The 17,006-nt window shown below is 35.5% G+C and overlaps 1 protein-coding gene across 3 annotated transcripts in view; it reads right to left on the bottom strand.

The window, feature by feature from the left end:
* Positions 1-17,006, bottom strand: part of Srbd1 (S1 RNA binding domain 1) — a 240,327-nt gene that overhangs the window by 84,810 nt on the left and 138,511 nt on the right. For all 3 annotated transcript variants that reach the window (XM_087216429.1, XM_021253815.2, XM_087216430.1), the window contains 2 exons: positions 16,787-16,878; positions 7,810-7,892 (listed from right to left, as the gene is read on the bottom strand). In XM_087216429.1, the coding sequence (XP_087072555.1) occupies positions 7,810-7,892; positions 16,787-16,878 (175 nt within the window). The remainder of the gene's footprint in view (positions 1-7,809; positions 7,893-16,786; positions 16,879-17,006) is intronic.

The following is a 17,006-nucleotide window of genomic DNA, read 5'->3' as shown; positions in this document are numbered from 1 at the left end:
TCCTCTTATAAGGGTTTACATTGTATCAGATAAGATGGCAAACAAATGAGCATTGCAGTTTTAGAAATTTAAACCCCAGCTCTTCTCCTTTTGGCAGTGTAACACGAAGTTTCCACCTCACAGAAAAAGTAAAAACAGATAGGAAACAAACCCTCACATCCTGTTATCTTGTACCTCTTCACCACCACACAATGCCACACTACAGAGATCTCTCTTCTGAACTATACTTGTCCACCCACCCGCCCACACACACCCCTTAGGCTATTTCTCTAGGCCTCCTGTGCATGCCCATCTCTACAAGCATCCAGCTACCTCTCAGGCCAGCACCTTCAACTCCTCCTTTCCCTCACTGACATTTAAAGGTAACCAAATCCTGACTTCCTTGAAAGCTTTGTTTGCTTTTGTCTCTTGAATGGTCACTTTTCATTCAGTCTTGAATTTATTTTTGTCTGATTTCTCCCCCACACCACTCCAGTGATATTATTCTTATTATGGTCACCACTGACTTACTTTTTAAACTAACTTTGTATTTTTAAAATGTACTTATTTGTCAGTACGTGAAAACAAAAATGTACATAATTATGGGCTGCCATGTAATGTTTCAATATATGTATACATAGTAGAATGTTTAAATCAAGTTAAACATACCTATCTCCTCAAATATTTATCAATTTTTTATGATAAAACATTCAAAATCCTTTCTTCCAATTTCTTGAAATATACAGTACATAATTCTTATCCAGTCATCCTACTGAGCAATAAATCTTACTCCTAACTGTAACTTAGCTCCCACCAATCAACCTTTCCCCATTTTTCTTCCCCTTATTTTTATTCTATTGGTACATGTTTGCAATGCATGCAGTTTACAATTATCTTGGGGAATAGTTACACGTACATATTACAGCTTGTTTTATTTTTTAAATCCCCTTTCTCTCTGCCCCCCCCACCTCCTCCTCCTCAGGTGCCCCTACCCCCTTTTTCATGCTTGTTGGTTATTTGTCTTAGCTCATGTTTCCTCCCCCTATTTCAAATGATACATTTCTCAGTTCTTAGCCAATAGTTTTTCTTTGTAGTATTTTACAATATTGATTTCTCCTTCTTCAAGCTCTCACCCTTTGTCATTAGTATGTCCCAATTTTCTTCCACATTACATAAAACTGTGATGTACATTCAAGATACCTAGAAATCTATTTAAAATCGGGTTCTAATTCAGTAGGCCTGGGAGGGCCCAATAGGCTCTGAGTGGGGTCTCTGCTATTCACAGATCAGCAGCATTGCTGTAACCTGGAGCCATGGAGAAACAGACTCTCATCACCCACTCAGGTCAACCAACTCAGTATCTGCACTTCTGTAAGATCTCCAAGGGGCTTATATGTGCATTCAAGCTTGAGAAACATTAGAAGCCAGTTGTTCTCAAACTAAGCCAACAAATAGATTATAGGGTCCTACTCCCAAATTTCTCATCCTATAGGAAAGGATGCAAATAATTGTATTTCTAACAAATTCTTAGATGATATTGATGCTTCTGATCTGAGGACCATATTCTGAGAAACTTGGCTATATATTAGGATCACTTGCAGAACTTTAAAGTTTGTTGGTATGAAAAGTCCACCCTTCCAGACCAATTAAACTAATCCCTCTGGAGATGAAGTCTAAGTTATTTTTAAAAGCGCCCTTGCTTAATCTTAAGATTTCTAAGTTAGATAATTTAGGAGTTAGGAAGATTAGTGATGAAAAGAAAATAGAATATAGGGTGTATGCTAAAGGACAGTATCATTGCTATAACACATGATTACGATTTCTTAAACATCTGCTCTGACCAACTCTGCCCTATAAATAAGCTCTAGGAATTTAACAGGTTGTCCTGAGCCATTTCTCTCTAAAATTACCAATGGGAACAAAACAGATGATATTTAGTTGTTGTTATGGTTTACATAAAATATTCCCCCAACGGTCTCATGTGTTCAAAAGCGGGGGTTTGCGAAGGTAACTGGATCACAGAGCACTATATTCACCAGTGGATTAACCCATTCCATGAATCCATAGCTGAATGTGCTGTTGGAAAGTAGGGCCTAACTGGAGGGTTGAGTCACTGGGGGCATGACCTGGAAGGGTATATTCTTATCTCTGGTTCCTCTTTTCACCCTCTGCTTTCTGGCTACCACGTGGTGAACAGCTTTCCTCCACCATGTCCTTCCACCATGTCATCTCTGCCTTGAAGCAGCTGATCACTGACTGAATCCCCTTAAAATATGAGCCAAATTAAATCTCTCTTTTAAATTATGAGTGTTGAGCATTTTATCCCGGCAACAAAAGGACTAATACAGTCATAAAATTCACAAAAGAAAAACTTAGATTTCTAGGATGACAAGTTTCAAAAGACAGTATCAAAACTTGGCATTAAAGTATATTTAATTTAGTAAAAGATCAGGGTCTTCAAGAAAATCTATATGAACATTATGAAGACAAACATAGCCTATAGTACTAAATGTATTTTTAACTTTAACTGAAAAAAGAAAATGAACTAATTTTCCTGATTATATAAATACACTTTGTAAGCTCACACACAAATGTATATGAAAGAAATTAAAACCAACTGAAAATCAAAGTTCTTAAGTTAAAGAACCTTTATAATTTGACCAAACTTTCTTCTTTCTTAAAATTATAAAACATCAAAAAGTTAGAGTATAAAACAGTATAAAAGATATAAGGTACCCACCATCCTGCTTAAGAAATAAATGATTATATAAAAAAAATTGAAACTTTTAATGTACCTCTCCCAGATCCCATTCTTTTTCATTCTATGCCCTACCCAAAGTAGTCACATTCTTAAATCCCATGCTTATTTTTATATTCTTAGTATATATGTATTCATCAATAATAGTTTTTCATTGATTTTTTACATTTTAAAATTTTATATCAATTGCATAATTTTGCTTGCTCACTTAATATTATATCCTACATTAACATATGTAGCTCTAATGGGGTCATTTTCACTGGTATATAATATTACATATTCTGAGGATACCGATTTATTTTTCCATTTTCCAGATGATGAGCATATGTTTCCAAATGTTCACTACTATAAATAATGCCCTAATGAACTCTTCATACATGTCTCACATGTGCCCATGTAAGAAAACTTTTCTAGGTTATGTATTTCTACCAACAGACCTGCTGAGTTGAAAAGCATCTCCATCTCCCACTAATTACTAATTTCCAATACTCTCTAAATGGCTTATACCAATTTATACTCCTAAAAATAATGTATAGGATTACTAATATTTGCTTGCTGGCTAACATTTGAATTCCCATACTTTTTTGACAATCTGAAGGGTTCCTCTCTGCAGGTTTAGTTTGCATTTCCTCTGCCACTAGTAAAAGTGACATTTTTCATACCTTTATTGGTCTTTTATGTTTCCTTTTCTATGAATTGCCTTTGCCTATCTTTCTATTCAATGTTCTTTCTTTTCTCTTGAGTTGCAGCAGATCATTACATATTCTGGATACTTAAAGGTTGTATGTTGCAAATACCGTCTCTCGTACACTGTCTATATATTCTTTTCTGATTCGGAGACATTTTAAGATTTTAATACAGTAGAATTCATTAATGTTTTCCTTTATCGTCATATTTTTAATGTCATGTGTATAATTCATATTTTGTGTTTTAGGGTCAAGACCACAAAACCACTCTGGCAGAGAATCCACCTATGTGAATAATGACTCAGTTTTAGAACAGTTTTCTCGGTTTCACATTTGTGTTTTCTCTATTGCAAAATACTGAGTCTATGTGAGGGCCAAAAGTCTAAAAAAAAGTCACCTAAATGACTGTCTATGGAGCAGACTTTTCTGCATTCCACTCTATTATGACAAGTAATTTGGGGATTTAAATATTTTAAAAGATTTGAACAAATACAGAAAAAATGAGGAAACTTACCTTTTACAGACATGAACTAAAACTACATTTAATAATTCATGTGTTAATTATAAAACAGTTTTTGACAAAGTAATATTGCCACTGAAGTGTTATTTTGTTTTTGTTTTTAATCAGATGATCGCAGAGCGGGGACAGTGAAGTGAAATAGCAAATTCCTACCTTGTGGTTCCACCATGAAAAATTTCAGATGGAAAGATGATTTTCCTTTTACAGTGACTCTTCATTATCCACAATGACGAATAAAGATGGCCTGGATACAGAATCCACTAAGGGTGCCAAAAACTTATTTTGGATAACTGTTTCATTTTCTAACATCACCAAATGATCTAACAGACAGGCACCAAAGGAGGAAAGAGGGCTGTTCCGAACCTTTCCTACTTGACTGCATATGTTTATTACCAAATAGAGGTGTTAATGAGCATGAAAGTATCTAGAACACAGTTCAAGGATGAAATAAATAGCAAATAAATCCAACTGATTCAAGTTGTACTTTCAGGGTATGACAAGGCCAAGCTAAACCACCATTCCCCATGTCCCATAGAACTCAACCCAGCCAACCCTGCATCATCCTGCTCTCTCACCCGGGACTGTTTTCTTGGGAGGAACACCAAGCCACTTTCCAGCAAAGTCTTTAGGGGTCAGTTAGGGAGATGCTGTCATTCGACCACACTGGCTGCTTCTCTCTCCAGAAATAATGACAGGCATGTGTTTTTAAAATCAGCTCTCATTTTCTAAGACAAAGACTAAAGTGCTGCCTTTGGCATTTCAGCCATTTATTAAACCAAAAGAATTTCAGTTTCTAATGAAATAATATTATATTTTCTATTATTTCATCTATTAACATTCTTTTTCTGAACAGCTTCCATCTTTTAAATTAGCAATGTTTGTCCATTATTCAAATGAAAATGAATATAACTATTAAATTTATACTTAAAAGTACATCGAGATCCCAACTAAAAAGAAAGTCAGTCTCACTATGGTTATATTGGAAATCCATTGTATCCAGGCGTCAATTAAATAATCTGTTGCCTGAGTATTTTTTTTTTCTTCAATGTAAATGCGTATCTTTTTTTTTTTTTTTTTTTGGTGCCGGGGATCGAACTCAGGTCCTTGTGCTTGCGCAGGAGGCGAAACCACTGAGCTAAATCCCCAGCTATATCTATGTTCTTAAACCACATATTAGCTTTATTCCATAACAACTTTGGTAAATTTTAAATATGTTATGTCAAGAGCAATTTTTCATGTTCTTAAATTTTTCTTGAAACCCTGAATTTTTAATGGTTGTATATTTCAAGAGATAGACATACCATAATTTTTTAGACTATTATCCTATAAGAGTTGCACCCAGTATTTTGCTATTTGTATATACAACAAATACCAGCCATTCTTATCACTGTCTTAGAACTAGAGGGAGAATTTCCAGGTAAAAGGGATATATTTTTTAAAATTATACCTTCACAGGTATTCTATTTGCTAGAAATATTTATACTACCATCAGTGTATGTGAATGCTTTTTTCATTGCAGAGATTTTTATCTTTTATTAAAATTTTACTTAACTGTTAGGTTGAAATAATATCACCTTGTTCAATTTGGGTTTCTTTGATAAAGAGGGAAATTTTACTTCTTTCATGATTAATGGTATGTAGAGGCTCTATATATTTTATATAAGTGGTTTACATAAACCAATATATAACTATGTATAATTCAATAAGAAAAAATCTTAATAGTAAAATATGTAGTTATCATAATATACATACAAACCTGTGACAAACAATTTCTCCAATTCATCATTTGGATTTATGTGTTAGCAAATGACCTGTATGTTTTAAGCTGTAGCCCCATTAGGGTTTTTTGTGTGTGTGTGAGTGTGACTCTGCGTGGTTACTATCTTTCAGGAACTCTCATGATTTCCTTTCTTAGTTTTACTACTTGCTAAATAGTGTGTACTCCAATTTCATATTACTATTTCTCTTAATCTCAGACTTAAGTGATCCAACTCCTATTTGACAAATTTTCTTGAGTTTCTTACAGGGCTCTCAAGCCAACATGTCCAAAACTGAATTACTAATCTTACCTACAAAATTTGTTCTACTCAGGCTTCTATCAGAAACTTTGGATTAAATTGTTGACAATTTATTTTCCCTCACACTAAGTAGTCCCTACAAAACAAACTTCCTTCTATCTTTACTGGCATTAACTTTGCCTAAATATCATCATTTCTGACCTGAGCTAGCTTTTTTTTTGTGGTTCCGGGGATAGAACTCAGGACCTTGCGCTTTCGAGGCAGGTGCAGTGCCACTGAGCTAAATCCCCGGTCCTGAGGCCCTGTGCTAGTTTAACAGGCTAACTTACCCTACTGCTTCTCCTTTTCCCCTCAAATTCATTCTACCCAGAGTGGCCAAAGTCAGTGTTTAAAAACAGAGATCAGGTCATGTGACTGACTACACTGCTTAAAACTCTTCTATGATTTCTCCTTGCTGTTGGAATAAACTGCAAACATTTATATTAAACATCTCTAAATTCGAACTTGGAGATTAGGGTCATTGCTATTTACTTAAAGACTTCTTTGATGGAAATGGCTTATTAGCCTTTCTAGGTTCTATAAATTTAACATCTTTCTTTTCTTTATTCCATTATCTTGCTAAAATGTTCCATAATCTCATATTAAATTCATAACTCATGACCATCACCTATATCACACAAGTGCTATAGTTACACTCTTCTTACTAAGTTACATGAATCTTACTCTTCTCACACTAAGCATTTCTATCTGCCAGTATCTAGATTCTTCCCAAATGAAGAAGTCTAGTTAAAAGCCTGAAAGCCTCTTAGTCCAACTTACTATAAAATGGGAGTACTCACAGTTGAGTCTAAATATATGACAGGTTAATCCAAACTTTGCCACTATGTGATCCTGGGTAAAAATTCTTAACTACTCTAGGACATAGCTGTGTGTGTGTGTGTGTGTGTGTGTGTGTGTGTGTGTGTGTGTGTGTGTGTGTGTGTGTGTAATGAGAATGAGGAGTTAGGGTTATAAAAGCTCTAAGGTCTTTTCCATTTCTAGTAATCACAGGTTCTATCACTTAATACTTCTTCAGAGAAAGTGTAATATAGTACCTATTACTCAAATCCTATGAAAATTATACAGAGACTAATATTCTACTTCAGATGTAAGAAAGATTTTCATCAAAGAGGAAAGTAATTTGACCCAAACTTTCTGGAGACAACAGAAGCACCACATAACCTTCTGCTATCGCCATGGATCCTCTTTGCCTAGATTTAGTGCTGTCCTTAATTGCTCAAAGAACACATATAAGCTCAAAAAGTTGCAAGTACAGTACAACTAAAGCAAGTGCTACTACTACAAGTACTACACAGTAACAATAATTGGAAAGTTCTAGACTATTCCGGGTAATAAAAATAAACTAATTACAATAATCAAAGAGAAATGGAAAATGGGAAAAAATAAAACACAGCAGGCGCCAAAGGCTGCTTCTTGAAAGGTTAATAAAGATCAACAGTTCACATTGTTTTACATAAAAAGTCAACATGGCTCTCTATTTTATATTGTCTCCATTTTTACAATACTATTAAAAGAAGAGGCTCTCCAAATTGAGTTCCTAGTTTCATTTAATGTTTTAATAGTCTTGAAATCCAACTAGTGGTGGCTCAAAATGATTAACACAGGAAAAAAGGGGAAAAGATAAGAATACTGTCTTTCTGTGACAAAACTTTCACTTACCTTGCCACAAACAGTCCAAACTTTGAAAACAGAAGTGTACTCCCACTAACACTTAATTATTACACCAGGTTTCAATACAGTTCTTCGTATTGATGGATTTCATAAATTAAATGATCCACATTGCTTTACCTGATACATTCCAACTCCAATGTGCTTCGGCTCAATTTTCACTAGCTCAGCTAATGGATCTTGTACACGCCTTGCTATAGAAACTGAAAAAACAGAATCAGACAACAAGTACGACTTAATGTGAAAAGCAGCACTCAGATAATTACTTAGGTTAGTTCCTCATAAGTACTTAATCTTGTCCCTTTTTCTCTTCCCCTCCAAAGACCAACAATTTAAGATTTAAAGTTCTCCTTTTTCACTCAAAAATAGAATGCAAAATTTCAGGACTAGTTATATGCCAAAAGGACTACTGGGCCATTTTTGAAGCAAACAGAGTGAAAGAATTATAGATTCGGGAAAAGAAAACACTTAGTTTCCATACTTATACAATTACCTATTCATTCTTTAACTAAAGTATATTAGGATACCTCATGTTTAAAGAGAAAGTAGGGTTTTGTTTTGTTTTTACTTTTTTAAAACCCTGTATTATTAGAAATATGACTTAAATGTCAAATATGCTGATTAGCAATAGATCTTTATTACAATGAGTAAGTGATGGAATCATACTGGTTTTCTCTTGGGGGTGGAGGCTGGGGATTGAACACAGAGTCTTTGAACTAAAATACAACCCCAGCCCTTTTTTATATTTTATTTTGACAACAGGTCATGTTAAGTCATTAAGTTGCCCAGGCTGGAATTGAACTTCCAATCCTCCTGCCTTAGCCTCCCAGAGCGCTGGGATTACAGGCCTGAGCCATCACACCAAACTGGAATCATACCTTAATGCAAACAGAGACTGAGTCTGTTAGCTAATGAATACACTTGTGTGGCTTTGAATATAACTCTGAGGGTACACTGGGAAGTGCTATGTTATGGTTTGGGTCTAGATGCCCCCAAAGCCTGATGTGGTCATAGGTGGCTTTTTCAGAGGCGGCTGAATCTAGAGTATATATGCTAGGATACAGAGTATGCTGGGATTAAGGGCATGTGATTACTAGACCAGTACAATGATTGGTATTGCACCACCCTAATCCCAGTAGTCTGGATACAATAAAAGGGGCAGAAAGGTGTTGTTAAAGTCCCTTGTTGCTTTTGATACCATCTGGGTGCCATGAACTGTTTCTCCTTGTGCCATGTACTACTCTGCCTTAGAGCCAGCCAATTATGGACTGAAATCTCTACAAACTGTGAGCTAAATAAACCCTTTTCCCTTTAACTTTGGGTGTCAGGTATTTTCTCAGCAATGAGAGAAAAGTAACAAACATATGCTAAGAGTCTCAATTACTTGTCTCTTACACACACAGGTCTAATTTTATCCCTTTCTTGACCCTTACAATGCAAACTCAAGAAACCTGAAAATTAATTCCAAATATAACTTTATCTGTGTCATGATTTGCACTTGATCATCATTTACTGTCATCAATTTATTTTAGCAAATATTAATAAAATTTCATATCTAATTTAGTTTTTAAAGTAGTTTTAGCTATTGAATAATGATCATGAATATCCCAGATACTTCTGAAGCCACCCACGCTATCCACCCCCAAGTAGCATAGTTACTGTAAGTCTTGACATACAAACAACTTCTCCTTCCTAAATGTATAAAAGCTAATCAATGTCACCTACTCACATAAGTTGGATGGACTGTAAATTAATTAAGTGAAAACATTAAGACCATCAAAGGAAATCTTATGTTTGTTTTCATATTAAACTGTTTAAGGTCTGGTGGCAGAAGTCACCTCTCTACAAGCAACTATCCAATTCTCCGTTTGCTGATTTGTGCTACCTCTCTCCTCAGAGATAGGATCTACTAGGAATATCAAGTTCCCTGCATGGTTACTCAAGTTTTTTTGATATCCCTTATTAGCAGCCCTAACATACAGTAACAATAGCAGCTTGCAAAGCCAGCCAGCCTAAAACAAAAATAAGCTAGTGTCATACGATCTGTCTCTTTCTCTCACATAAGAGCTAGAGATTCCAAGATGTTCACATACAACTTCCTATCAAAAATCATAGTGCAAGCATTGCAGGCTACAGTAGAAATGCTTTCCTCTAATAACCACACTTATAATTATAGACTGAAAATACAGTGCTACCAGACATATGCTTGAATTTCTCTAAAGCAAATAGTTATATATCCCAACCTTTAAATCTATATACCACAGCAAGAATGATTTTCACACACACATACATACATTGCCAAAATACCTTTAAAAGTTATAAAAAAACTACAACAGTTAGCCAAAAATATAGGCATCAGAACACTTAATATATGGGAAAGCAGTATCAAAAATACAAAACAAGGACATCAATAATGGGTAAATCTCTCAAATCTATGCCTCTTGGGAAAGCTATATTAGAAAAATCTAAACATAGAAACTGGTCAGAACAGTTATATAATTTGGTAAGTACAGGCAGATTCTCATATTGTAAAATTTCTAAAATATACGAAAGGGTTTTTAAATTATTTTCTCTCTAGTTCACATCTGTGATCCTTTCCATTTTAATATTACCAAATGTAGAAGAACAATGGAATGAAAATTATGGCTCCTAAGTGACATATTAATTAATTCGACAGTAAGTCCAAAGATCCTCCAGAGTTACAGCATGCACAATATACAGCCTTGACAGAGATCCCAGGGTTTCCAGAACTGAAATTTCCCTCTCAGATGCTATTTACTATATGTCATATAAAAACCCAAGCGGTCCAGGAATGTAGCTCAGTGGCACCGCCCATGCCTGGCAAGTGCAAGGTTCTGAGTTCGATTTCCAGTACTGAAAAAAAGAAAAAAAACCCAAGCATAGAAAAGAAAAGGAAGCAGACAGAGAAATGAATGTTATTTCAAATAGAGCTCAACAGTACTGTGTCCAAGTTTCACAGAGAAGATGATGCTGATTTTCTGCTGGGAGGATCACTAAGAAAGAGTTACTCCGCACACAATAATAATTCAGAGCCCCAGGTTGAAAATGGTCAGGCTCGATATCAGAAAATGGAAAGACATCCTTTGCTCCTGGGTAGGAAGGATCAACATAGTGAAAATGGCCACACTTCAAAAACTGCTATATAGATTCAATGCAATCCCAATTGAAATCCCAGCAGCATACTTCATAGACCTCGAGAAAAAAATCCAAAAATTCATTTGGAGCAAGAAGAGACCCAGAATAGCAAAAGCAATTCTAGGCAACAGAGACATGGCAGGGGGTATCACAACCCCCAACTTGAAACTACTACAAAGCTACTGTAATAAAAACAGCATGGTACTGGCAAAAAAACAGACCTGAGGACCAGTGGAACAGATTAGAAGATGCAGAAACAACTCCAGACACACTCAGCCACCTCATCTTTGACAAAGGAGCCAAACACCCTCACTGGAGGAAAGATAGCCTCTTTAGTAAGTGGTGCTGGAGAAATTGGGTTTCAACTTGCCAAAGACTAAAACTAGACGTATATCTCTCACCATGCACTAAACTAAAATCAAAATGGATTAAAGATCTAATTATTAAAATAGAAACGCTAAACCGGCTGAAACAGAGGTTAGGTAGAACTCTTGAAGACATTGGTGTAGAAAAAGATTTTATGAACAAAACCTCAGTAGCCCATGAACTAGCGCAAACAATCAACAAGTAGTATCTCTTCTTACTAAAAAGCTTCTGCACCGCAAAAGAAACCACCAGCAGTGTGAAGACAGAACCCACAATGTGGGAAAAAAATTTTCACCAGTGGTCCCTTAGACAAAGGTCTACTATCTAGAATCTATTAAGAACTTTAAAAAGTCAAACCTCCCAAATTGAAAGACCCAATCCAAAAATGGACATCTGAAATGAACAGACATTTCTCACACAAAGAAGTAGAAATAGCAAATAAATACATGAAAAAATGTTCAACATCACTGGTCATTTGAGAGATGCAAATGAAAACAACGCTGAGATTCCACCTCACCCCACAAAGAATGGCTGCTTATCAAGAAATCAACCAATAACAAATGCTGGTGGGACTGTGGGGAAAAAAGAACCCTGTTCCACTGCTGGTGGGAGTGTAGACTGGTACAACCACTGTGGAAATCAGTATGGAGATACCTCAAAGAACTAGGACTAGAAGTCCCATTTGACCCAGCTATTCCCCTGGTGGGTATCTTCCCCAAAGAATTCAAAGAATCACACCACAGTGATATATGTGCACTCATGTTCATAGCAGCACAGTTTGTAATAGCTAAAACTTGGAAACAGCCCAAATGCCCATCAACTGGAGACTGGATAAAAATGTGGCTTTTTTATACAATGGAGTATTACTCAGCCATAAAAAATGAGAAATTAGAGACATTTATAGCTAAATGGATGCACATTGAGGCGATACTCTTAAATGAAATAAGACACACGTGTGTAAATACCAAATAGTTTCTCTAGTGTGAGAAACTGCAAGTGTAAATAAGGACTAAAAGTTATGATAGAAAATGTGAAATAGGAAGAAAAGGGGCAAAGGGGAAGGGGAAGTGGGAGGGGTAGGGGAAAGGAAAGAAGGGAATGGAATTAATATGAGAAAATGAAAAAATGGAAACAAAGTCTTTGTAAATAGGGAGGGATGGAGGGGCTGAAGCAAAGGCAGGGGAAGGGGGAAAAAATAAGAACCAAGAGAGATTATGTAAAGGTGCAAATTTCCAATGATGAATGTCATATTGTATACCTAAAATGTACCAATAAAAGGATATACAGTTTTAAAAAAAGAAAGAAAATGGTCAGGCTAACAACAGATTACTGATTAAGAAGTAGCTCAAGAAGAGTCTATTGGATGGCTGATTAAAAGAATTATAAGACAACGTTGCGGTCCCAAATTTGGGGAATAGCTACCATTTGAGACAGAGAAGGAAGGAACAATGGAAGAGACAAGGAATGAAGATGAGGAGACCCTAGTACAGATGTCAAAAAGACATCTGGAAAATGTTAACCATAGTGTTCTACATGCCCTAAAAATGTATTCTCAGATATACTCAAGAGAAATGGTATCGTAAGATCTGATACATGAATAGTCATAGCAGTATTATTCATAATAACCAAAAGAGTAGAATCAAACATCCATCAGCTGATGAATAAATAAACAAATGTGGTATATCCATACAATAGAGTATTTATTGGTAACAAAAAGGAATGAAGTGCTGGTACCTGCTACCACATACATGAACCCTAAGAACATTATGCTAAGTGAAAGAAACTAGTCAGAAAGGACCACATATTGTACAATTACATTTATATAAAATGTCCAAAGCAGGTGAATCCATATAGCTATGGAATAATGTCCAGGGTTGCTGGGGTGGTCGATGGGAGGAGGAACAAAAGTGACTGCTAGTAGGTATGAGGTTTCTTTTTAGGGTAATGAAGATATCCAAAAACTGGATTGTGGTGATAACTGTACAACTGATTATACTAAAAAACATTGAATTGTACACTTTAAAGGGATATTTATGTTATGTATATTACACGCCAAAGAAGCTATTATATATATATATTTATAATTCAGTATATCTAAATGTATCCCAAATATTGTTTTGTCCACATATGATATCAATATTTTGCTATATCACTGCTATAATTCATCACTGTTTGGGAAATTCTAGTCAATGCACTTTGACAAAAAAGGAAGATAACAAATATTGACATGACAGACACTGGATTATTATCAGTAGTAATATTTGCAGATAATGATTGGCTCCCTAGACTACTCAAACAGCAAGTCAATTGAAAAACTGCCAGAACTAGTAATCAGTCAAGTGGCTGATCAATCAATCAATCAAGATTCCAGTCAAGTGGCTGAATTTCAAGACATATAGACAAAAACTAGTATTCATATGCAATCAACAATCTTAACATGGAATGGAGAGTGAAAGAAATAGGGAAATGTTGGTCAAGCTATAAGTGTAGCTACAAGAGTACAGGAGTAAGTTAAAATTTTGACAAAAATGTTTAAGTATCATGAAGAAGAACCTGTTAATCATACATACATAAATTACTTATTATATAATTTGTGATAGTTAATTAATTGTGTTAACTCAAGTAAGAAATGTCCAACTAAATTGACTCAGCATAGTTCTGGGTGTGGGAAGACCCACCCCAGGGAAGGCTGCAGTCAGAATGGTATAATGGGAGACAAAGAAGAAAAGATTACTACTGTTTCTTTGGAGAAGCTCTAGTCTTCACCTTCACCCTGGACACTGTCTTCTGGATTCTGGAAGACTTCAGCCTTCCAGTGCAGACCCTTCAACTTTCCACTGCAGACCCTCTGGCCTCCTGATAACGGACTCACACGTGACACCATAGTGAGCTCCAGGCCTTCAACTGGATCCTTTGGATCTCCAGCACATAGGTGTAGACCTTTTGGACTCTTTCATATCTGACTCTGTGGGTGGCCAATGTAAGCCAATCTTGTAAATTCTTATATATTTGTATATCTTGTATTAACTGTTTCTCTAGTAAGTACTAATACATAATTTCACCCATAAAACCATGAATAATAATAAAATGTACAGAATCTGGATAAAAGTACAGATTTAACTGAATTTCACTCCACATTATGCAGAGTTTTTAAAGTATTTATAAACGAGTCTAAACTTGGAAAAAAAAAAAAGAAATACATAAGATGAGTAAAATTAAAAAGATACTTAGGGCCGAGGATTTAGCTCAGTGGTTCCACCACCTGCCTCGCAAGTGCAAGGTCCCAAGTACCAAAAAAAAATACTTAAAACAAATGCTATAGAAACTGAATCTTGCATTGTAACAGACTAAATAGACTTGTGGTAGCAAACCTATGGCGTGCATGCTGCAGTGGGCTGTTTGTATCTTTGAAAGCTCTAAAAGGTTCAACACACTGAGATAGAGCAATGAAAAGAAGGATTTTACTTTTATGACTGAAAGGGAACTAGCCATGTGCAGAAGGGATAAAAGCACAGAGAATGGCTTCTCTTGAGAACTAACTCACTCCACAAGACCAGCATGAATACGTTCCAAGACCAATGCCCTCATAACCTAATTATCCTGCACTAGGTCTTTACCTCTTCAGGATTCCACCACCTGTCAATACTGCCACAGTAAGGACCAAGCTCTCAGCACTTGACTCTTTGGAGGACAAACTACATCCAAACTAAAGGTGGGTTTAAATGTAAAATTCAGACCTATAGGTAGCTTAAGTCTCAAATAAGATCTCTCATGCATTAATCACTAGGAAAGAGGAATGCATGCAATAAGAAATAGGAGTTAAAAAGGAACTGGGCCCTAGGAAAGCAAGAGTGGAGACTCCAAGCTTTTTTGAATATTTGCCTTCAGGACTACTTTCAAGACCCCAAGTGTCTAGGCAGATGTTCTGGGTTGATATGGATTAAACATCATCACTGGCACACAGAAGCAAGCTGAGACACAGAAGGCAGGCACACCAGCAGTCAATCACAAACCGAAGATGCAGCTAGTGAGACTTGGAAATCAGAGTAATTACAGCCTTACAGTGAGCGATTCCCGTTTTTCTTGTCTTCTATTTTCAGTCTTGTTGGAATGTTATGATCTGGTCTTACCCATGATCCTATGACAGTTAGGTGCCCACAAGGTCTGACAGTGAAGAAGAAATAGCAATCACTTTAGCAGTGGAAGGCTTGAGAGAGCAGTGACTTCCAGAAAAACTGGCCCAAATATTTTTCACAACACCATGTTGGAAATTACTTTTACAGTGCCAGAACTTAGGAAGTTCTGGATTCTATTTTTTATAAAGTAAATTATCATTTTATCATAGATGTTAGACACACAAATATTATGTACACACTTACTGGCTGCTAAACTGTAGTTTCCTCATCTGTAAAGTGAAAGTAAAAGTCTCATAGGGCAATTGTGAGAATAGAACATAATCCTGGTAATGCATTTCCCACAATGTTTCATATATATTAAGTGCTTAAGAAAGATTAGAATTACCAGCTCCCTCCATGATTACTATTTCTACTCCTCCTACTGTTGTTATTACTATTGCTATTATAAGGCAAGCATCAAAGAGCACCTGGTAAGCAGGCAGCCATTAGGCTGAGAAGATGCAACAGGGAAGGGTTTCATAGAAGAAGCAAGACTGTATACTGAGATTTGAGTTTGAGAAAATGATAAATTTAGATATGGGATTGTGGCATGGAACAAACAACTGAAGAGAAACTAAAATCTTTCAGATGTAAAAGAAAAAAGTAGTTTTTAGATTTTGATTAAGGTAAAACTCTTCAAAAATACACTTCCAGGTACAGATTTCAAGAACATCCCAAGAAATCTGCTAAGAACATTTAAAGAAAAAACTAAATAAAAGGCCTATTGCTAACAAATTGATCTACATAATGCCTCTATTACACAGAAAAATGTTCTGCTCAGATCTAATATTTTGCTAATAATCAATTGCTTCCTCTAGATATATCAAAGTATTTCTTTAAATACAAGGTTTTAACTATTCCACATCATAGAAATCAAGCAATTAAATACAACTAAAATAAAGCAGGCTTTTAAAAGCAACATGCTATCAAATGGCAAACTCTATTAGAAAGCCAAGAGACTATTTAACAAATACTTAGCAATAAACTGAATGCCTGTGTATATTTATTTAGTGCACTTGCACTATGAACATTATTATGTTAACATATTACTTATTGCCAACAAAAGGCTCTAATAACTAGTATTTTGTAATAATAATAAAAGACTTTAGAGCATTTTATTATTTCTTATTAAAGCGCTGGCATTTAACTTTCCAAAAGAGGTTTTGTGTTAATTTTTCACTTTTCTCTAGAGTGCTATGTAGTATTCTTTAAAAACAAGACCGCATTCTTCTTTTCCATAATTCCAACTATTATTCCAATCAAACACTGTCTTTCTAACATGCCAATTCCTATGCACATGGTATATCATTTAAATTTTCTTGGATATTTAAAATATTTAGCTTGCCACATATGCAAGTCCAAAATAATCAAAATCACATGCTTTTGTGATAGTTTCTTACCTGCACTTCTCAAATTAGGATCCAGCCCTGGCATCTCTTTGTTGGCTTCAGGGCTCACACTGTAGATTGATGCTCCTGCTTCACTGACAATACTAAAAAACAAAAGAAAGAATATTATTTACCAAACTTTCTGCTTGATCAAAGAAAATAAATAAATGAACTAGCTACTCTAGGAAAAAATTACAGGGACAAAGTAATCTCTTTATGTCTCAATGACACC

The sequence above is a fragment of the Heterocephalus glaber genome, unplaced genomic scaffold (genome assembly GCF_053883595.1).
Source record: "Heterocephalus glaber isolate CG9 unplaced genomic scaffold, H.glaber_assembly_v1.0 deba00001457, whole genome shotgun sequence".
NCBI classification, from domain to species: Eukaryota; Metazoa; Chordata; class Mammalia; order Rodentia; family Bathyergidae; genus Heterocephalus; species Heterocephalus glaber.
Note: the sequence above shows the minus strand (reverse complement) of the source record. Positions and strands in the feature narration are given on the sequence as shown.